Source organism: Panthera leo, chromosome D3 (assembly GCF_018350215.1).
Source record: "Panthera leo isolate Ple1 chromosome D3, P.leo_Ple1_pat1.1, whole genome shotgun sequence".
Classification (NCBI taxonomy): domain Eukaryota; kingdom Metazoa; phylum Chordata; class Mammalia; order Carnivora; family Felidae; genus Panthera; species Panthera leo.
This window is the reverse complement of record NC_056690.1, coordinates 9,497,792-9,521,242: the sequence shown is the minus strand read 5'-3', so window position 1 is coordinate 9,521,242 and position 23,451 is coordinate 9,497,792. Positions and strand designations below refer to the sequence as shown.

General features: G+C 43.9%; 4 protein-coding genes across 9 annotated transcripts in view; 1 reads left to right on the top strand and 3 right to left on the bottom strand.

Moving 5' to 3' along the window:
* The window catches only part of LOC122204271 (60S ribosomal protein L6-like), a 738,693-nt gene that overhangs the window by 469,918 nt on the left and 245,324 nt on the right, over positions 1-23,451 (bottom strand). The window lies entirely within an intron of this gene.
* TMEM116 (transmembrane protein 116) overlaps positions 1-23,451 on the top strand; it is a 161,810-nt gene that overhangs the window by 109,197 nt on the left and 29,162 nt on the right. Inside the window, exon 11 of the mRNA XM_042911756.1 lies at positions 19,057-19,144. Within this exon, the coding sequence (XP_042767690.1) occupies positions 19,057-19,144 (88 nt within the window). The remainder of the gene's footprint in view (positions 1-19,056; positions 19,145-23,451) is intronic.
* On the bottom strand, positions 11,129-14,720 carry LOC122204262 (disintegrin and metalloproteinase domain-containing protein 1-like). The gene has a single exon (XM_042911737.1). It carries the CDS (start codon positions 14,267-14,269, stop codon positions 11,726-11,728), a length of 2,544 nt encoding a protein of 847 aa, XP_042767671.1. The 5' UTR covers positions 14,270-14,720; the 3' UTR covers positions 11,129-11,725.
* Positions 18,227-23,451, bottom strand: part of MAPKAPK5 (MAPK activated protein kinase 5) — a 42,534-nt gene continuing 37,309 nt past the window's right edge. For 4 of the 6 annotated variants that reach the window (XM_042911752.1, XM_042911748.1, XM_042911751.1 and 1 more), the window contains 5 exons: positions 23,239-23,359; positions 20,486-20,616; positions 20,103-20,224; positions 18,940-19,044; positions 18,227-18,606 (listed from right to left, as the gene is read on the bottom strand). In XM_042911752.1, the coding sequence (XP_042767686.1) occupies positions 18,512-18,606; positions 18,940-19,044; positions 20,103-20,224; positions 20,486-20,616; positions 23,239-23,359 (574 nt within the window). In that variant the 3' untranslated portion in view covers positions 18,227-18,511. The remainder of the gene's footprint in view (positions 18,607-18,939; positions 19,045-20,102; positions 20,225-20,485; positions 20,617-23,238; positions 23,360-23,451) is intronic. The other 2 variants (XM_042911753.1, XM_042911749.1) reach the window with 1 other exon arrangement.

The window sequence follows — 23,451 nt, the reverse complement described above, 5'->3', positions numbered from 1 at the left end:
GGGGACAGTTGTCCAACAGTGTGAATGTATTTAATGCCATGAAACTGTACACTGAAAAACAGTTAAGATGGTTGATGTTACATATATTTCACTCAGGGAGAGAAATAGCTGTGTGTGTACAACTCCACTGAAGTAATCAACAGTTTTAGCTCCACAGAAGTCGCCCATTTACCATTCATTGCCAATCACAAACCCTCCTGCTCCAGAGAGAACCATGATCCTCTCTCTTTTGGTAACTCCTTTCTCACTTCTTAAAAAATTGATTTGCTTCCTAAATAGGCATCCCAGAATTGTGTGATTTTAGTTTACTTGTCTTCTAGTGACACCTTTATTGAGCTACAACTCACATAGTTTAAAGAGTACAATTCAGTGGTTTGTAGTATGTTCAGAAAATTATGCAGGCATCACCACAGTCGAGTTTGGAACATTTTCCTCACCCTCCAAAGAAAGCTCTCGTATTCATTATCAGTCCCTCCCCACTCTCCCCTCTCCTGAGCCCCTGGCCACCACTAGTGTACTTTCCAGCTCTATGACTGTCTGTTCCGGGCATTTCATAGCAATGGACTTTCTACCCGTGTGGTTTTCTGTGACTCCCTTGTTTCACCTCGCATCTTGTCAAGGATGAGCCATGTTGTAATATGTGTCCGTACCTCATTGCGTTTTGGCCAAATAACGCATGCTTTTTGAATAAGTGAGTATACCGCATTTTATTTTTTGACCCATCAGTCGATGACCATTTTGATTGTGTCCACTTTTTGGCCATTGTGAATAATCCTGCTGCTATGGTCATTTGAGTACAAGTTTTTGCATGGACAAATGTTTTCATTTGCCTTGGGTAGGTTCTTGGGAGTGGAAGTGCTCGGTCCTATGTTAAGTCTGTGTTTAGCCTTTTGAGGAATGGCCCGTTTTCTAAAGCAGCTACACGATTTTACATTCCTGGCAGCAGTAAGTGAGGATTCCAGTTTCTCCACATCCTCTGACATTCATTCCTGCCTATCCTTTTGATTTTAGCCATCCTAGTGGATGTAAACTGGTATCTCGTTGTAGTTTTGATTTGTACTTTTCTGATAATTAGTAATATTGCACAGCCCCCTTCGTATTCTTATTGGTCATTTATTTCTTCTTTGGAGAAATGTCTCTTCACATCCCATGCCCTTTTAAAATTGGGTGTCTTTCTCCTTGACTTGTGAGAGTTCTTAATATTGTCTGGGCATTAGTCCCTATCACGTAGATGATCTGCAAGTATTCTCTCCCATCCCGTGGGCTGTCTTTTCACTTCCTCAGTGCTGTGTTTCTCTCCGAGCAGATGGCTATTTCATTTTTCTTCTTCTTTTTTTCCTAATGCGTTAAAACACACAGAACATGAATTTTACCGGATTTAAGGACACGCTTCACTGGTTTTAAATGCATCCATAATGTTGTGCTGCCGCCACCACTATCGATCTCCGGGACTCTTTTCGTGTTTTGACTGAAACTCCATAGTCAATAAACTATACATCCCCAGGGTCTCCTTGCCTCCATCCCCTCGCAACCACCATTCTACTTTCTGTGTCTGTGATTGTGACTACTCTGAGTAATTCCTATGAGTGGAATCATAACAGTATTTGTCTTTGGGGGACTGGCTTATTTCACTTAGCGTAATGTCCCCAAGGTCCATCTGTGTTGTAGCATGCATCAGAATATTTTTTCTTTCTAATGGTGAGTAGAAATATTTTTTCTTTCTAAGGGTGTTACATTGTATATGTGTATACCACATTTTGCTTACCCGTTCGTCGCCCATCGGTGGACACTTAAGTTGCTTCCGTGTTTTAGCCACTGTGAATAGTGCTGCTAAGCACATGACGTACAAATATCTCTTCCAGACCCTGCTTTCAGCTCTTTTGGGTATATGCCCAGAAGTGGAATTGCCGGATCGTACAGCAGTTCTATTTCCGATCTTTTGAGGAACCGCGACACTGTGTTCCACAGTGGCTGTATCATTTTACGTTGTCACCAGTAGCACACGTGGGTTCCAATTTGCTCCACATCCTCTCCAGCACTTGCTCTTTTCTGGGTTTTTTGACAGTAGCCATCCTCATGGGTGTGAGGTGGTACCTCAGTGGACTTTTGATTTGCATTTCCCTAATGATTGGCGATGTAGGCCATTGGTGTATCTTCTTTGCAGACATGTCTTTTCGAGTCCTTGGCCCATTCTTTGAATCAGGTTGTTGATTTTATAGTTGTTGAGTTTTAGGAGCTTCTCTGTATATTCTGGATGTTAATCCCTTCTCAGATACTTGACTTGCAAATATTTCCTTCCATTCTGTGAGTAGCCTTTTTACTGTGTTAATAGTGTTTTTTGATGCACAAGATCTAAAAATTTTCTTGAAGTCCATTTTGTCTTTTGTTGTTGTTGTTTTCTGTGCCTTTGGTGTCATTAGTTGGAGAAATCTTTGCCAAATCCAGTGCCATGAAACTTTTGCCTTCTGTTTTCTTCTAAGAGTTGATAGCAAGACAGGTCCTGTGAATGGGGATTTTCTGGGGAAGTGCCAGATGTGTAAGTTAGTAACAGTTCTATGGCCATGGGGCCTTTGAAGAAGTTCCAAACTGTTCTGCCCCTTACATTGGGTGCTAGGCCGCCTGTTTTCACAGCTACTGCTGTTGATAGGATGTGGTTTTTCAAGGCTAGTGGGGACCTGAGGGAGAAGGGGGATATGGGACTAGGGCAATTAAAACTTCACAGAGTTCACTGCTCTAACCAAGATTCGGCTGCTTTACTGTTTCTGTTTTTGAACAAACCGGCTTCACATGGTTCTGTCTTGGATTAATTTTCATACTGGCGAAAAATTGATTTTGACTGGTTTTGCCTGTGTTGTGACTACCTTTATGGGGGAGGGGATTTGGGGGGGACCCTGCTTTAACCTTTTGGAAGTCTTCCCGTTTTACCTCTTAACTTCCTGTGAATTCATAGGAATGCAGTGTGGCCGGCCTCTTTTGCTCCACATGGTATTTGAGTTTACACTTACTCTTTTTGGGTGCCGCCATAGCTCATTCCTTTCCACGTTGTTCTACACTTGCATTTCTCTGTGTGGATCAGTCACAGCATTCACTGTATTATCTTTGAACACAGGGTTCTTTTCTCTGGGAATACTATGAAGAGTGCTTCTATGACCATTTTTGTCCAGTAACATGATGCAAATAAGCAGCAAGTTCTAGGGTATTTGCCTAGGAGTAAAATAGCTAAGTCACAGGGCACTTGAGACAATGAATGTAACTAGACAATAAAAAGTGCTATTTAAAAGCGGCACGGCTGTGTACACTTCTGAAGCAGTTTATGAGCGTTTCCACTGTTCCGCGGCAATACTTGGAGTTTTCAGTTTTATATAGTCAATCTTGGGTGTGTGGTGATATCTCTTTGTGGCTATCTAATCTGTATTTCTCTGAATACTGATGACATTGAGCACTTCCACGGATGTTTGTTTGACTCATCCTTTACATCTTGACTCCAGTAGAATGAGCTTTCATTCCCACCCATCCATCCAAACTGCTCTGCTCCCGGATACCAATGGGTAACTCTCCGTTGTCAGATCAAACGATCACCACTCCGTCCTCACCTTACGGGCCTATTGACAGCATTTAAAAGATGATGGGTATGTTCTGCCTTGCCTTTTAAAACAATCACCCTGCCTGCTGGGTGGAAAGTAGGCTATTGAGGGGAACCAGGGTGGAAGCAGAGAGACCAGCTAGAGACTCTACAGTTGGCCAAGAGGGAGTAGATGATGGCTTGCAGTGCACTGGAGAGTGGGGTGGGGGCGGTGGTGATAAGAGGTCACATTCTGGATATATGTTGATGATAGAGCCAAGAGAATTTGCGGGTGGACTGGGTTTGAAGTGTAAAACTCTCCCAGAAACACGTTCTTGCTTGGTTTTCAGGACAGTGCTCTCTCCCGGTGGTAGCCCTACCATACCAGCCACTTCTCCCACTTCTTTCCTGAATCCTCATCTTATCAACACCTACACATGGAATGTCCTGGAGCTAAGTCCTCACCCAGTCCTCAGATGTGTTCCTTTCTCTAGCTGCTGTCTCCCTAGAGCGCTCCCAGGACAGTGTCAGCCTGTCCCTAGCTTGGATATCATCTCCATACTGACAACTCTCAAATATACATCTGTAGCTGACTTCTCTCCTGACTTCTAGACTCAGTCCTCTCGCTGCCTGCCTGGCATGCCCGCTTGGGTGTGTAATAGGCATCTCAAACTAAACATGTGCAACGGCTGCTCTTTCTACACTCCTCTGCCCCTCAGTAAATGGCAACTCTGTTCTTGCAGTTCCTCAGGGCGGAGCCACTGGGGTTGTCCTTCCCGCCTTTGTCTCACACTCTACATCTGCTCCCACAGCAAATCCTTTGAGCTCTACCTCATAATCCTCCCAGACTCTAGCCTCTTCTCACCACTGACACTTCAACCACCATCCTCAAAGCCTCTGATACCTCCCACTTGGCAAATCCCAAGGTCTGTAAGGATTCTCTGCTCACGCAGTGGCTCATCGCCCTACCCCTGCCTGTTCCTTGATCATGTAGCGTATGGAGTGATCCTTCAGGACTTCTCCGCTCTGGTCACTCCTTTGCTGAAGCCCCTCCATGCTTCCCATCTCCACTGAATAGAAAACATAACTCCTTACCAATGCTTACCGAGTCTTCATGTGATCTGTCTCCACCCACAGCCCTCGACTGCTACTCTCCACCATGCTCATTGTGTCCAGATAATGCTGACCTCCCTGCTGTTCTTCAAACATGCCAAGCATGCTGCCATCTCAGGACCTTTCCACCTAGACTTCCCTCTGCCAGGTTTGTTCTTCCCCTGATACCTGCTGAGCTTCTGCTGTTACCTTCTTTTTTGAAAAAGTTGTGTTCATTTTTGAGAGAGAGAGAGACTGAGAGCGAGCAGGGGAGGGGCAGAGAGACGGAGACACAGAATCCGAAGCAGGCTCCAGGCTCCGAGCCGTCAGCACAGAGCCCGGCAGGAGGCTTGAACGCACAGACTATAAGATGATGACTTGAGCTGAAGTCGGATGCTTAACCGACTGAGCCACCCAGGCGCCCTTGCCCTTACTTTCTACCTGTCTCTCCTCAAATGTCACCTTCTCACACAGGTCTTCTCTGACCACTGCCTTCATATAACAGTCCACCCTGACATCACTCTGCTTCCCCTTGCACTGCTTCATTTTGTTCCATCACACAGATTATAACCTGGCACATCGTGTCGTTATCCTTTTGTTTGTGCTGGGTTCACAATTTTTTAAAATTTCCATGGGATCTGGGGCTTTGTCTTATTTACTACCATGTCTATTGTACTGGTAGTACAGTTCATAGGTAAAGACTCACTAGTGGTGGAACGAATGAACGAGTGAGACAATGAATGAATGGATGAATGGATGGATGGGGAGAAGTGACACGTGTCAGTTTAATAGTAAAATTAGAGTTCTATAAAAAGCCTTGGGCTTGGACAGCAAGGCTCAAATGTGCCAATTTGGTCCATCCCGAGCCATTTGCACTTTAAGGATTGAGGATACAGTCAGAAGAAGGAGAAGGCTAGAATCCGTGACTTAGGATCCAAGAAGCAAGACTGTTTTAATGCCACTATGGTCTTGAGAGGGGTCTAAGGAAAAGAATAAAGTCCTTACCAGTCTTACGTGGGTAAGGACTGGGCCCAAGGCAGTGATTGCCACATTAGCCAAATCTTATTCCTCCTCATCCCCAGAGATTTTCAGTTTAGTAGAGGAAGTAGAATATGTTTGCAAATGACCATATGTAGGGTAGGTCAGAATGCCATAGGTATAAAGGAAATTCAGTATTATGACTCAGGAGTGGACAGACCTTACCGTTGTGGAACAACGTACAATTAATAGAGTCTTACAGCCATTGTCACAGTTGATGTTAGATCTTCTCGGTGTTTATTCGAGCACCCACTGTATGCCAGGCACTGCACTGGATACCAGCACACACACACATTACCGAACTTAATCTCTCAACCGTTCTGTGAGAGGTAGCCTTTGTGAGTCATCATACTGAGGCAGAAACCCAGGCCCAAGGAAGTGAGGTTTCCTGTTCAAGACCAGTGAGCTAGAATGTAACGCTTAGGATTTAGGGACACGGAATGTGAAAGCCCCCTCGATAAGAACAAAGGCGACTTTCTTCTTTTATTTATTTATTTAAAAAAATTTTAATGTTTATTTATTTTTGAGAGAGACAGAGACAGAGAGTAAGCGGGGAAGGGGCAGAGAGAGACAGAGATGCAGAAACTGAAGCATGCTCCAGACTCTGAGCGGTCAGCACAGAGCCCAACAAGGGGCTCAAACTCATGGACCGTGAGATCATGACCTGAGCCAAAGTCAGATGCTTAGTTAAGCCACTGAGCCAACCAGGTGCCCCGACTTACTTCTTTTTAAAAAAAAGTTACTGGGGCGCCTGGGTGGCGCAGTCGGTTGAGCGTCCGACTTCAGCCAGGTCACGATCTCGGGGTCCGGGAGTTCGAGCCCCGCGTCGGGCTCTGGGCTGATGGCTCGAAGCCTGGAGCCTGTTTCCGATTCTGTGTCTCCCTCTCTCTCTGCCCCTCCCCCGTTCATGCTCTGTCTCTCTCTGTCCCAAAAATAAATAAAAAACGTTGAAAAAAAAAAAAAGTTGCTGTTTACCCTCAGAAAGTTCTTCCTGGTTGGATTTGTTAGGCTAGGAGAACACAGGACTCAATGCTTACATGGCACTCATGCTCTTAGCGTCCAAGGAGAAGAGAACTCTCACAGTGCTTAGGAAAGGTAGCCTATTGTTTTCTCTTATGCTTGAATTGTTTTGTAAAACACTACTAGACGTTTACATTGGTCATCAAAACGGCGAACATGACAAGAAAGATGATTAAAAATTGTATCTGTTTTGGGGGCGCCCGAGTGGCTCATTCGGTTAAGTGTCCGACGTTGGCTCAGGTCACAACCTCACAGTTTGTGAGATGGAGCCCCACATCAGGCTCTGTGCTGACAGCGTGGAGCCTGGAGCCCGCTTCGGATTCTGTGTCTCCCTCTCTCTGTGCCCCTCCCCTGCTCTCACTCTGTCTCTTTCTCTCTCTCAAAAATAAACAAACATTTTTAAAAAATTGTATCTGTTTTGGAAAAAATCATAAATAAAACTAATGGTTTCTTTTTCTAGGTTCATATTGTGATAGAAAATGTAAATACTTCAGGAGAGACTCTGAATAGTTGGGGGATCTGATGTACTGGTATCATTTGTTGCAAAAGTTTTATAGATTCCTGTCTGTGGGCTTTTCTTAAATCCTAACACATCAGTTACCTCCAAGTTGGGGTCTATTCTTATTTTTACAAAGCACTGAATTGGTAGCCTTTGCTTTATTTCACATACTTAATTGCATAGCTGTATTTTTCTACTGGCCTAGCTTACCTATGGACCATAAAGGAAGGCTTTGGGTGGAAAAGAGGTCAGTGGATGGCATGAGGGAGGGCCTTCTCTCCTGCACCTTTTTCATGGGAAATTGTCTGCACTGACACCCTGCTTGTGATTATTCGGCCACTGGAAACGTGTTACTAGAAGAAATGTCGCGGCTTCGAAGCTCACTCCTCTTGTGTCTCACTCGGCTTTTTTTCCGTTTCTCTACTAGTGCATGAATACCTCCAGAATTTGAGATTCTGAGAACCTGTCACCTGAGTAAACACATTTCTTGTGCTCAAAGTACTAATCGGAGATTTCACTCAAGGAAGGACAAGGATGGGTACTGCTGTTCTGTAGAAAACCATCACTTGCTGGTCTGTTTCATACCGACTCCCCTCTTAGTTCTTTCCATGAGTATCCTCAAAGAGAACCCACGTTTTCTTCAGAAAAGTAGAGAAAGGTTTGCTGGAGCAGTTTCAAGAGCCTGTCTGGAGCTGTGATGGTTGAACCAAGCAGGGGTGGGGAAGAGTAAGGTCATTTGGTGGAATCAAAAGCCCAGAGTGGGAAGTGGCCATGGCATGTAGTGAGGACACGGGTCCTTCCTGTCAGACATACTGAGGTGAGGAAGGAGGGCATGCATGTTTTCGAAAGTCATAGGAGACAGAGGACAGGAGGACCCAATTGTCACGGCCCTTTAATGCCACACCAGGTTTACATCTTCTGCTCTAGAAAACGAGAGAGCAGTGGAAGTCCCTGAACTCCAGACTGTGGTGAAAAGATCAGTGTCTGTAGAAGCTTAGGAAAGCCTTAAGAAGCCTGGTTAGGTAGTTTACAGCAGTAAAATGGGCAGGTGCTTGTAAACACTTGGTCAGCCATGATTCCATCTCTGCTGTTTCTTTTGTAGATATGTTAAATATAGTTTTCTAACTGTGAGAAGAGTCCCCATGGCTTTGTCATTCACATACTAACCCAACACCTTGCTTACCCTCATGCATTTCCTTGCAGCATAACCTCCTCATGTAAAACTTGCATAATTTTATTAAATAGCAGAAGTGGTATGGGCCTTTTTTCCTTTTCTTTCCTAGTCCAAAACTTTTTAAAGACAAATGCCCAGAAGCAGGGGGAGTATTAATTTTAAAAAGTCAGCATTTTGCAAACATTCTTGGAAGAAGTCTACCTTGGTTTCGAGAAAACATTTCAATGAGCATATTTGCCCAAAGGAAACAGCAACATTCTGTTCTGAAATTAAGTTTGTAAACACTGGAAGTTTTTATTTCAATTTTTAATACGGTGTCAAGAAACATTGCAAACCAGGGCAAAACGTTACTTAGTGCAGAACTGCATCCCTGTGAGGTTGATAATGTCACCTGTGTTGAAGGTTAAATCTTTTATTTTTCCTTCAGCTGAGCCCCAGAGGAGAGGTTGGTGTTTGAGTCCAAGTTATGAGGATATTCCCCAGAGTACTCCTGCATGGACAAAGAAAGATGTCAGGTTGGGGGCATCCAAAGAAAGAGAGCACCTATCCAAGTCACCCAGGGAGGAAGAGACATGACCTCTGGACTCCACGAACATTAATGCCACATCCGAGTGCGTTCTTTTCCATATTAAGTTTCATTTTGCTCCCTCTAAGTCTGGATAAAAATCTAGAGCCTGGACTTAGCTGTGCTTTGGGAAACTAAGGGAAGGGTCTTGGTCTCCACCAGTCTTAGGGAGCACAGAGAGGACAATAGCCACCCAGGGAAGGCAGGTGAAGGACGGCAAGGAGTCACTGTCAGAATCTCTTGGGGCTGCAGCTGGCTGGGTCATGAGTGACTACCAACAGAGATCACTGGAACACGTAATCAAGCCTTCCTCAGAATCCCCCAAACATGCTGGGGGAGGGAATCCGGTGAAAGAGTGGGCTTTGTAGAAACAATCACACAAAATGCAGAACGCTGAACCTCAAACCCGAGTGCCCCTACCTCCTCTCTTAAAATTGGTCACCTCCCTTCTACAGCAGATCCTAAAGAACCCCAACCTTTAATCCCTGGAATTTGGGGGTTCCACACTTCTTAAGATCTACCTGGCAGTTAGAAACATGTCCCATTTTCTATCAGTTTTTCAGAGGAAGTTCATTCGAATAGCCTGTCCTAACCTTTGTTCCCTGCCTTCAACCTCGTCTTGCAATCATGAGGACAGCAACTAAAAATAGCCTATTCTACCTGCCACTTCCGTACTGCTAATTTTTTGTACATTTTGTTGTCAAACATTGTGAAGTTTTAAATAGGTTTTATTGATTGATTCTCGATTTTCCATCTGACTTTTGGTCTTTTAAGAACACCATTTAATTAGCTAAGCGTAATCACCCCATACGTAAATCATGATTCCCTTATACCTGAGAAGCTAGCAAAAATATGTGATGCTTTTTAGCTTTTAAAATAGTCCCCATCACATGTGCAGTTAGGAATGTCATCCCTCCTGTTCTCCACTGAAGTGCTTTTCAGCAGAAATCCTCCACATCTTTTTCAAAAGTCTCTAACCACAAGTCTACATGTGGGGGCCTTCATTTACCCAGTCTGCCCTTGTTCCCAAAGCTCTCAGCTCACTATTAATTAATGGTATGTTTTCACCACAAATCCTGATCTGTCATAAAACACTCTGAGATTCGGTTACCAGCAAATCTCATGACCTGGAATCTTACATACCTGAAGTCGTGATTTTGAATTTTCCCCTGACATTTAGTTTTGTTCCACCAAAAGTAATTAATGTAAGCTTCTAAAAAGCAGAAATCAGGTCTTATCCTTCCTTTGTCTGCTCTTTCCTGCTCACGTAGGTCAAGCAGTTAGAAGAGGGACTCAGCAAAAGTGTCGGCAGGGACTGATGCTCAGGAACTTCCCTGAGGCTCAAAACGCTAGACCTGTAGCGGCAACACTGCACCTGGGCAAGGTTTTGGCCAGTGCCATCCATAGAAGTTACCCTCCTATTTTAAGGTTGGTTCTGGCTAAGTCCTTCACTTTGTCAACATTTACTGAGCACCTACAATGAGCTGAGACCTCACAGCTGAGTAGGATATGAACCTGCCACTCCAGGAGGTCAGGATGTAATGGGGTAAAGGCACTTTTCATCAGTAATGACTACACAACATGGTAGGTTTGTGACAGCAATCAGCATCCATCCCGTAAAGATTTTGTTTCGTTAAAGTCACTGAGGAAGAAACCATGTTTTGGGCAATTGAGGACATACCAATCATTGTTCTGGTCACTTTTTTTACTGAAGGACAGGCTCATGAAGCAGGGGGGAATGTAGATTCCGTCATACCTGAGGCAGGACACAGGTTCCACCCGAACTCTGTGATGTCTGTTTCCTCATGTAGCAGATGGAGGTCTCAGAGTGTAGATGGGAAGATAAAATTAAGGCAACGAATGTTAAGTGTTTCACATGGTGTCTCGCACAGTAGTATTGTTATGTGCTTTGTGCTCTCTCTACAAATATCTACCAAATTAATGTGTTGTTACAGGTATTTTGAAGATTCCCATGAATTTCCAGTAGATAAAATATCAGCCTTAATTATAGAAATTAATAAATCCAGAATATTAACAAATATTCAAATGTGAATTCCACACCACTGTGCACATGTCCCCTGGCCTCAGTTGCCCATTCCTGCCCCATTCACCCAGACCCTTGAATCGGATGCAGCCCCTCCAGAGAGCCTTAATATAAAAAAGCCCATTACTAGGGTGCATGGAGTCTGAAGCGATGCTTCATCCAAAAATTGCCATTTATTTATTTTAAATTACCTCTACTTCATGAATAGAAACTTCATGGCAATAAGAGTGCTCAATAGATAATGTTCCTAAATAATGCATTGATGTGACTTGGGTGAATAATCCAGGGACAGTCATGACATAGGTACTGATAATACACTGTGTCAAACAATGTAGATGGAAGATGGTATTGCCCTGAAAAATAACTTGAGTTCAGATATTGACCCAAACACAATACATGACATTGATAGCAATGATCCATGAGAAGAGCTTAAGTAAAATTGCTTCGTGAAATGAGAAAAAGCAAAACTGCAGGATATTTTGTATATGAGTTCTTATATCAACGTGTAACCAAAGTACTACAAGCAGTATTGAAATCTGGGTTCCCTCCTCCCAGGTTACTGTTTCTCTAGACCCTGTAGTCCAGTTAGAGCCACTGGAGCTCTCAATTCTCACTTCATCTTTGTCTCTATGAGCCTCTCATTCCCACTCGGTGCTTGAGGTATTTGATGTATTTGACTTCTTCCTCCACTATTCTGTCTTTGGTTATTCCTGTCCTTCACCTGCTACCTCTTATGGTGCAGGCTCTCCTGGGGCCTCCGGCGGTGGGACTTCCTGTGGTTGGGGGGCCTCCTCCGGTGGGGAAGGCTTCTCTAGTGGGGGGTCTTCCCGTGGAGCCTCCTCTGGACCCTTCTCTTCAGTATTTGTGGGTTGCTTTTGTAAGGGCTGTGTTATCTCTTTGTCCACAGTAGTCTCTGTGATCTCTGAGATCTCCTCTGAGGAGCCTCCTGTCGTCTCTAGTGACTTAGTTCTAGCCCTAAGGGTAATGGAAAGTATTAAAATGAACAGTAATACTAGAAGAAATCCAGGGAGTATGAAAATTATGCTGCCAAGAGCCCTCATTTGAGTCTTACGTTTAGTAGGACTGCCACTTCCTCCTGCACTTAGATTTTCATCAGTGGATTGTCCAGGGGGACCACTGTCCACACTACCCCCATTTCCTGCAGCTTTGCAGTCAGGGGGTGCATAGCCAGCCTCACAATGACAGTGCCTCAAATTGTTGCAGACTCCTCTCCCGTTACACATTTCATTAGGTTCACAGTCGTAATGGAGCACGGCATGATCAATGCAGGAGTAATTCATGCAGACTTTGTGTGGGGCACAAAGAGTGCCGTTATGCACCTCTCCATCATCGGGGATGTCAGTCATGTTATAGGCATCCATGCTCCAGCACCAGTCATCTTTGTGGGGTACCTGGATCAGAGTATGGTGGCGTTTGATTGCTGGTATCCGTCTAATATTTGTACATAGAAGTTTCCCACAAAATATATGATCATCAGAGCAATTAACATACTTTGTCCTAGATGAGGCCCACAAGCCACAGTTCCCGAACCGGTCTCCTTTGGTGTTCATGGAAATATAACAGTGTTCTGGGGCAGACCTTGCAGGAGACCCATATATATCCACACATTGATTATCAGGGTTCTTACACCGGCCGCCAAAACAATAGTGAATTCTGTCACACAATGTGCCATCTTGCTTATAGCGATCTATGGGGCATTCTCCGGAGGTACCATCACAATATTCAGGGAGGTCACACTCTCCAAGAGCAGGACGACACATGAATCCCTTATGTCTCAACTGGCAATCAGAACAGCATAGTCCATCACTACACTGTGCATGCTCCTTCAGCCTACATGTTTGGTCACAGCACCGGTGATCACCACAGTCAGGTCCACAGTCACACTCCTCATTGTCCTCCAACACACCATTTCCACACTCTGCATTCCTACGCAGGCGATGTTGGGGCCGAGGCTTGTTAAATAGGCAGTCCCCTTTGTGTTCCCGGAGGAACTGGTAGAAGTAATCAGAGCTGCAGTTGCTGAAGCCACCTTCTTTGGTGATATTTTCACGCATGAGGCACAAGCGTTTCTCTCTACAAGCGCAGGCCGAGTGGTCGTGCCGAATACCCAAGTTGTGCCCAAGCTCATGGGCCATGAGCGCTGCAAACAGGAGGACGTCTTCATGATGGAAGGACTCAACGGCTGCCGCAAAGCCACTGGAACAGGCACCACTGAGAAATGCCTGTCCCACGTCTCCTTCAGGGTGATGTCCAACGATCATGTGGGCAACATCGTGCTTCACGCGACGGGAGAGCTTCTCCTGTCTCCAGCTGTTGAAATTCCCGAGTGTAACTTGCAGGTCCGCCGGGACTTCTATGAGGTCCCCCTCGGTCCAAATCTCCATTCCAGCCAGCACCACCTCTGTGTTTATCCCCCTGGTGAAGCTGTTGGCCAGAGCGGTGATGTCCATGACCCTCTGGACCGTCTCACTGACGTCACTGCCCCACATTTGGAACCGCTGGTTGTCGACCACGACGAACATCTCCACGTACTTGGTGTGTGACCAAAAGGAGGACGGTGCCTGTGGACTGTGAGGCTTCCTGCTCCCCCGCTGCCGGCTGGCAGGCGCCACTTGGCTGCCTTTGGAAGTGACCCCACAGGAGACTCGAGCTTGGTGTGCCATCGTGTACAACACATGTTCAGAGCGTTTCGAAGCGTCCTTGGGCTTAAGGCCATAGGGTTTCCCCTCCTTCATCAGGATGCCCCTGAGGCCTGAACAGGTGTTGAGAGAAACAAAAGAACCCGGGACTCCTTCTATGTAGCCTTCATAGTGACAGTCATGTGAGATGAAAGGCGTTTCTTGCCCCAGGACGCCACTGTGGTAGCTGAAGACTGGAAAGTTCTTCACAAAAAAGTCTCTCTTCGCCTTCAGGTGAATCATCCATTTCTGGCCCTGCATTAAGAGCATATAGGATGCCTTTTCCACTGGGTCTTCCCTTCCCTTGACTGTCAGGCTCTTGGGGATGACCGTTTCATAAGAAGAGTAATATACAGATCCCAGGTCACAGTACATGCTTGGCAGGAAAATCACCAACAGCAGCACAATCCCCAATCTGACACACGAGGGTTCTGGCACTTGCCCCAGCCTCAAGTTCCTCTTCTGCTGAGCCCAAATCTGAAACTTTACCTTACCCTCTTTCGAGGCCCCTTGGTTTTTCCATGATGACAGTATAGAGGCAGGGTGTCTCAAAGAGGCTGCCACTGAAACAGCCATTGTGAATCAGTTGGCACTGCAGGGCTTCCGTCCTACAGCAGCAGCTCTGCCTAGCATGTTGAGCCTCAGAGACTCAAGTATCAGCCCCAGATCTGGGCTGGCTCCCTTAGGGATGGCTGCTGTCCAGCTCTTGGGTTACAGACTTAGGGACTGTATTTCTACTTGCTCTTGGCCTTTTCTGGTTCCCTTACCATATGACTTCCTTCCAACAGCAGTAGCTTTAACGTTCCTTGGGTAAGTTCCCTTTGTCCTCACAGAGAGATGCCATGTGGGCAGACTGTAATGATCCAGCCAGTACTATAACTCAGGCAAATTATCCTTATTCTCAACCCAGGCCACACTACTCCTGATATCCGTTAATCTGTTCATTCTTTGAAATCCAACATTCTGGCAGGAGGTTGGGGGGAGGGGACAGGGATCCTTTGGGGATCTCTGAACAGGACAAAGTTCTCTGTTGCCCATGCCTCCCGTCCCCATTTCTGTAGCGTTCAGGATACTGTTTCGCAGCCCAAGCCTCCTTTGTCAGCCTTTGTTCATTACACATTCAGTTTAGACATTTTATATCTGCATATAAACATATTTTTTTCTGCTATGAAGTTTTCCTAATGCACATATTAAGTGACAAATGAAATGAGCTCAGTTTTACCATGGAAATAGGTGAGGAGGATCAACATTCAGTTCCTCCCAACAGACCCAACACAAGAAGAAACTAAGTAGGTATCTAGTTACCATTCCACCAAGAAAATAAAAACTGGAGTCTGTAAGAATTTTTTTGAAGATTTCTTCACTCTTTTCACTAAAATTGAACTGTACTGTCTGTGTAAGTCTTTGGATTTGGTTTTGTGTCAATTTCCTGGGGTATTTTGCAGTACAAAATCGAAAGGGAGAAAAAGCACTATCTATCCACATTCTTTGCATAGTTATTCTCCTGTGCATTCTAAGATGAACTAAAATAAGACCGTACTTTTTTTATCTTGTATAGAAATAATTTTATATCAAGTCAAACGTTTACAATATAAAACCTTTGAAGTAAGGGTTATGACTACAACTAACACTCAACAATGGAGATATGCCCTATCTAGTTCAAAAAGGAATGGTTCGGTACCACAAGATCTCAGATGTGAGCAGGAGAGCAGGTCACCTCAATTATATTTAATTCCTAATACAGATGATAAAATTTATCATTAGCATCTGGCATCATTGGCATGTAGCAAATATTAAGAAATTTATAGCAAATAAGGTAAGATGATTTCTAGCTAGATTTCTTCTTTTATATAAGAGAAGAAAGCCTCTTCCAATTATATAATTTGGAAATTAATACAAACTTAAGGTATTTCCCTGTATTTTAACCAAACATGTAGGACAAATTGAGTCATTTTGTGGGATAAAAGAACCAAATCAATAATAAAAGAACACTACTACTTTTTAAATAAATAGAAATATAATTAAAGCTAAGTGTATCCAAGTTTTCAGTTTTTAAATTGAAACACATTTTCTTTAATACATACACATATACGTGTTCACAGACAAGGTCTGATTTAGATCATTTGAGTTCTTTAACCAATAATCCCTTCAATTTGTTCTTTCTCACATGAATACAACAAACTCTTCTTAAAAACTTATTTAGAGAAAAAATTTTTTTCACTTCTTAAGTAGGCTCTATGCCCAATGTGGGGCTTGAACTCATCACACAAGATCAAGAGTGGCGCACTCCACTGATGAGCCAGCCAGGTGCCCCTAAAAAGCGTACCTATTTCTAGCTTTAAAAAGCTATCCTCCTATGTTTCAGACAGGTATCTGACAGGTATTTTCCTATGCTTATACACTTAACCGGAAAGATACACAAATTGTTTTACATCAAGCAGATTTATAACTATGTTAAAGTCTATAGGCATTTGAGTGGTAAGTAATGATTTTAGTTAAACAGAGGGTTAGCAAGTCACGTGGGAAAACTGGAGACTCTAACCTCCTGCCTACAAGAACTGTTCTTACAATGTGAACTGCCTGCAGGTAGAGGCATTTAGAGGTAGGAAGAGACGAAGCTGATTTTGTTTCACATCCAGTTACATGTGAAATTTGCTTTATTAGGAAACCTGACTGGCATACCAAAACAGAATTTGCTACTGGCCTACAAACCCCACAAACGAAACTCCACTTTGAAGACCACAAACAGTGCTGCGTCCTTTGGGAACTAGTGTTCTGTCAGGGGTCCAAAGTAAGACCCACTTTTGCATTACAACAGCTAGACTGTCCTCCAGGGTATTCACCAGCTTCCAGCATGGAGCTCTCTCATGTGGGCATATGTGGACGCAGCGCTTCTTTTGGGGGCCAGACTAATTCGGCCCGGCGTGACTAAAATGTGGGCAACTGTTGCTTAGAGTAAAAGGAAGCACTATTGTGGATGTCCTTTTAGATCATGCCTAAAATTCACCACATGCTAAAGGAAAAAAAAAAATCATCCAGAGCCTTTGGAAGGTACCCTAATAACAAATCGAGAAATTAATGGTAGACTGGGCATACCAGTATTTACTCTGAAAAAAAAAGAGTAACAAAGTTAACTATGGCCTTCCTTCCTCCAGCCAATACCTCTGCCCTGAGAAAAACAACAGGTGAACATTCATTCTGTTCTTCTAGAAATAAGTGCAGCATTTTTCCTGATTGCAGTAAGCGATTTGTAAGACTGCATTTCACTAAAAAAACAATAACTTAATTCAACCCTTAATTCAACTCTCAGCTAAGTCTTCTGGGCAATAAATAAGAAAACATTTTGTTTTTCTCTGCTGCCTAACTCTTCGATTTTGCCGTATTTAAAAGCACTGAATTCTCCTTACAGGGTATCCATTTATAACAGTTATTAGTCACCTAAGATTAGGGAGCCTTACCGTAAAAAGTATCTATTACCCAATATGACAAGGTAATCCTTCTAAGATGCTTTGTGTTTTTATCATGTATTTCCAGTCAGTCACATACATGTGATGCATACTAACCAAATGTCATCCTGAGGACATGCTCAGCAAAGTGGACAAATCATAAGAAAAGAAGTGAGCTCTGTGAGGTCAATTTTGATCGAAGAGAATGTGACAGGACAAAAGTGAAGAACTGCACCTGCGACCATCTTCCTCTGCTCTGTGAATTGGGAGTTTGCCTGTTAGCCCTTCTATTTACCAACACAGACACCTGCCAAAAACTGCCAAACACACAAAGAAATAACGGTTTGTTATGGAAGCTCGTGTCTACAACAGAAAACTAAAAAAGCATCCAGCCTTGTTTTCCATTCAAACGGTTGATCTCTGGCCGAAAACCACCCTTCCTGAAAATGAAGGATACTGAACGAATTAGACGTAGTCTGGGGATGCCAACATGAAGCGCAGGCCGAAATATCAGAGAGTAAAAGGGCAGCTTTAGAAGAAAAAACTGGACCATTTTAGATGCTAATCCAGTAGTCTAGTTTACATGATATGTAACTTCTCAGAAAAATTATCTGATAAAAAGGGCCAGGAGAACAGAAAAACGGAAGCAGCAGCAACAGAGCTTGGTGAGGCCTGTGGGGAAGGGAAGAGGACTGAGCAGGACCTCAGAGGAGCAGAATGAAGCTCTGGTTCTACATGAAAAGAATAAACTCGAAATCTTGTTCGATGTAAGAAACCTCCCATACCTTTGAAAAGATCTGACCCCAAAAAAAGAGAAATGTTATCACTTTTCTCTAAGGAATTACGGACAAGAGAAATGACGCCTCAGCTCCTTGCCTCTTCTATCATGGGAGTTGGCATCCTGTGGGTTCCAGCAGGCAGTCTGCAATATGGATCCACAAAAATCTGTTTGGCACCAGAGCTAACCTACCGATGGTGCAGAAAGCAAATACACAGGGTGAGTGAGACCAGATTCCACAGTACTTGATTCAAATGTTTACTGAACAGACAGGTCAGTATCGTCGGCCCTTTGTCTATCACTGACAAATGGTTTTTGTATACTTTATTACAAATAAAACAATCTTGTTGACAATACCATCTATCATCTTACAAACATATGAGAAAACAGTCCTAGAGTAATAGTATATCTCTAGGAACTGAGCTTTTCTTACAAACAAATGAACTATACTATGAGTAAGTTCTGTATTTAAATCTATACAGCGTCTTTAAGTAATGTGGAAATGAAATTATGATTTATTAATTTACATAAAAATTACTTTATACATTAAAGAATAATTTTTCAAATTGTTAAAAAAAAAGTCTGAAGCCGTCATTATTGGGATTCATGGGACATGGTTTGTTCTTCTATCACTTGCTTCACAATTTCTGCCAGTTTTAGTCGATCCACTTTATCTGTGAATCCACGACCTGAAATGCACAAAAAAAAAAGGTCAGTCTCCAAATGTTTGGAGTGAGATTGTTAACAGGGATCCAGTAAGGTACCCAAGGGGTGTGAGACTGGGGCTCTGCAGTGTGGAATCTGCAGCACAAAGTTCATCTGAACTCTGGAGAGCAAGTGAGAGGGCTGGACGTCCATGCCTGTGCAGTTAAGCAGGACTAACCCCATCCCAGAGTACTCCACTCACTTTCTAGCCTCACTTCCCCTCAAAACAGCCCCAGCTCAGCCCCCAGACATCCTCCAGGTTCCACATGTAATGACTTCTCCGCGTTCATGGAGAAAGGGAGAAGTAAGTTTCCTACCATTCCAACTGAAGCTTTGCAGAGTATCTCTTAGGAGTTTGCATTCCCGGTTATACTTCCAAGCCTCCTGCATTACTTCATTCAGCTTTTCATCTTCATTCTCTCCTATTAATAAAGATGAAGAAGAAGTTGCGTTTTCCTGTGGCATCATGGGATGTGAAGTGTCAGAGACGGAAGGACATGATGTCCAGCTTGTTGAGAAGTGGTGAGTTAAGGGGCAAACTTTCACAAGACGCTGTTGTTACTACTAGTCCCTACCTTATATGGAGGCCACTTCTGGGCTCTGAACTCTTATTCTGACAGCCTCACACAACTCCTCTCGTGGCCCCAGGGTCTTAGCACTGGGGTATGGGAAACAGGCAGAGTCAGACTCTGCTGCTGAGCAAGAATACCTGGTTAACCTAAGAGACCAAACGACGAAGGGAGAGCAAGGCTGAGGGGACCACCTCTTTGTCCTAGGCTCATTTCTTACTTTGGAAGCCGCGGTACACCCTGGGAGTTCTCTTAAAACCCAAGAAATCTAGATGGTTTTCTGGTCTACTACTTGAAGCCTCTCATTCATCTGCTGAGGAGAGTCCATGACACCCCAGTGAGTGTATTAAAAGAAAGCTGTCACTCAAAAGGAGACATGCACAAGTCACACTCTGCCCATGATACAAGTAGCAGCAGGGGTCACTTCTGAACTTGGGAGGTATTCTCTTTATATCCACAAGTTAATGACGGCCTTGTACTCTAAAGGCTCCGGAAACGTTCCTGACCTTCACAAGCTGATCCTGACCCTGTCCCCATTTTCCGTTCTCCATCTTCTATCCTGTGCCCTCGTTAACAAACTAAGAAAACACAAAACTGCATGCTGCACCAGACGCGGGCAATTATACGCCAACTAGCAGTTTCACAGAAAACCAAAAGGGGGACGAAACTTACCACCTTTCTGAGTTCCCACTGCCTTCTCTTTTTAGTGGGCACAGATTTATACATATATAAAATTACATAATAACTTATATAAATTTATAATTTAAATAATTTATATAATTATTTTCTTACAACACAAAGATGAAACAGACAGCCTCAAATTAAACCACTCCTTCTGCCATGTGCATGTGAGCACATGCACACACACACACTCACACTCACACACACGGAACATTGGTAAATGGCGTGACCTTTACCAGCCTGGGGGAGAATACACTGAGCAATCACATCTCGGAGCTTTTCCAAGGCAACATTTGAATCCTCGGCTCCATTTTCACGGTCGTGGATATAAACACCGTCCTTTGGCTTGGTGCTTTAAAAGTTTGGGAGAGAGGTAATAACAAGGTGAAACCTCAAAAACCAACTCTCCACAGCTGTTTACTCTAAAGATAAGGCAGCACATTTTTCAGATAAATGATTAACTATAGAGTGTCTCCACCTCCTCATGCTATTTAACAAGCCATCCTTTCCACCCTCTTAAGAGGTAGAAAAAGGGCAGACCCCTGGCTGACCTCTCCCAATCCTGCACTCAGGCACACCAACTATGGAGAATCCACAAAATAAGCTTAGTTACCCGAGTAATTTCCTTTTTCTCAGAATGGGGTTGTTCACAGAGTGCAGGGGTTTGAGGCTGACTTTCAGATCCTGGATTCTCATGTTGGCCAACTGTTCTGCATGAGCCTGCTGGATTCCTGCAACCACCGCCTGAATGTAAACACGGTCATCAGTTTTCACACTCACTTCAGGGCACCTAAAGAGCCAATCTAAGAGAGTAGGAAGGAGAAGCTCAAAGAACTAAGAAGGTAGTTTCACTGTTATGCTGGCAGTATACAAATTTTGATAAGCCAGAGAGCATTCTTCCCCACGGATTGGCAAGCCCAGGGAATACCAGGCAAACCAAGGGCCGTACAACAGCTAGCTCTTCTTCCCTGCGTGTGGACAGAAATGCAAGTAAGAAGTGCTAACAAGACTTATGTTCACAGTCACTGGCAAGAGCAAGTGTAAAGAGAGGCATTCGTGGCCATCAGGGGAAAGGCTGGTAAGCTGCTGCCTGAGAAGTCTCCTGTAGTGGCATTTATTCACTGCCCCCACAGTGTAGACAATCATTTCAGCCCTGATGGCTCAGAACCCCAACTACTTCGTACGATAAGCATGGTAGATCATCAGAAACTGATCTATAAGCCAGTCAATTAATTTACAATGAGAAATAACTGTCAATGGAGTCTAGAACTTTTGAAGTCTGTGTCTTTGTGACCAGTGCCGGCTCCTACTATGGGCAGACCAATTAAGGAAGATAAATAATCAGCAGAAAGCTTTCTAAGAACAAGATGATCCCATGTTTATATTTTTAAACAGGACAAACTGTGAGTGTGTGTGTGTCTCCACAAAATAAGATCAGTAAGGATACATTAAGCCATAGATTACCTCATCTCTGAAGGGTGAGACTGAGGCCAGGGGAATGAAAAGGAGTTTATGCTTTTTATTTTATATACCTCTGTACTATTTGAATTTCAACAATAAAATTTGATAGTTTTAAAAAGTAGTTCCCTGTTAAGCATGCAATTATATCAGGTAGAGTTTGAACTCATTTAAGGGAACTATAATAGCTGGCCTTGGCTAAACTCCACTGGATCCTCACATCACCCTTATCAGTGATGGCCCAATCAAAAAGATGAGAACAGCTCAAGGTTGTCAGCTCAGACTCCATCTCCTAGGCAGGGCTTAGATGGACACCATCCAACATCCATATATGTGGCCATTTTTCTGCACTTCAGAGTTAGCCAACCTACATCATGACCCCATTATTTCTTCAGAAATGGGAATATATGGTCTGTCACCTTGCAGCTCCTTCTTAGAGGCCTAGGGGCCACTCTTTCTCATTAAGAAGATTCTGCATATCCATATTTGGCTTCATTATACACTAAGTCTAAAGTAACTCCAGAAAGCAATCTTATTTCTTCAATCCCAAGATCTTGAGGAAAGCCACACTATAACCCCTATGTGCCGATTTAAGTTATCTCAGGATTTTGGACTGATCAAACCAATTCTGGACTACTGGGCATATTTAAACCAGGAGGACAACGACACAAAATCAGATATGGCCAAGAACTCTGTTCTTTCCAGCTCTTTCTTTCCCATACTCCACCAAAACTAAGGGAAGACTGAAAGTTTTTTTCCTATTATTCCCTTACCCTTTCTCACACTTCAACCCCGTGCCTTCTAAGTGGGTAAAACTCACGTCTGCATCACTGCCTTTACCTCTCAACTACACTATAGTCCCACACAATGCATCTCATTCATTTACATGTCCATCTAAACAGTATCTAAAACCTAAGAGACTTGCCTTGACCTAAACCAGCTTTGTTCCTGATTTCCCTCTATTTGTCAATGGTATCACTAGATATGACCCCCATTGTCCCCTTAATATCTACTAAGTCCTCAAAAACTGTAGAAATTTGTCTTAGAAAATATTGAGTCTATTCATATGTCTCCACTTCTCTGCTCCTAGAGTTGCCCCTCAGCTTGCAGATGACTGCAGAAGTCTTAGGTTGGCAAGTCTGCAAGTCTGGCTGACCATCCCTAAATACCTTCCCTGTGGCAAATATCTTCCCCCAAATTTACAAAGGCCCCTCAGTTATGCGCTACTAAGACTTAAGCTCCTCTGTGTACTTTCAAAGCCTGGCCCTGCCACAGATGTCTCCCGGACTTCCCATTAATAAGCTAGGTGATTTTTCCCACTCAGGCACTTCGGTCTGTAATTGTTCGCCCCTGGTGTTCCCCACACTTGGGCACTTACGCTGTCTGCTCATATTCTTTGAGGCAGCTCATGGCTAAACCCATGAACCGGTTAAAAACTGCCATGCAGTAATTAAAATATGGGAGGGTTGCCTTCTCTTTGGGAACTCTTCCTTAGTTACACCCCTTCAAAGATGTTCTCTTTTTCTGAATTCCCACAGCATTCATAGAAAATGTAGCATGCAAAGCTCTGATGTCTGAAATGTTCCCTCCCTGTTTCAGGTAAATTGATCTTTCCAACCAGTCTTGTTTAAACCCCTCAGGGGAAGGGAGGGTGTCTCACAGTACTATGTGCCCCTCAACCCCACAGCACAAATATGAAGGATTTAGTGTGTATTCACTGGGCCCTGATCTGGTCTTTTATGCAAAGAAGCTTTTATTTCAGACCCTGACTTTCAGGAAAGCAGGGACACCTCTCTGGTAAAGACTGAGTTCTCTGTATTGCTCCGCTTTGAGCCCTCGCTGAACTTTGTCCCAGCATTCCTTCTCAACAAAACCTTTTTGGTGAACAAAGCAAGCATCATTCAAAACCTTATCCATCATCAGTTGAGCAGAGGGTAGCACATTATCCAAGGCCTCTGTCGAGTTGAGCCATGGGTGGTCCAACACGCCCTCGATGGTGAGTCTTTCCTCTGGTTTGACCTTTAAGAGCCTGTGGAGAAAAGGCCAACAGGGTGCTGTGCATAGTTGCTTCCAGAAGGCCAGGAAGTTCCTGGGTCTGGTTCTTACCAGCTCCAGCTTCTG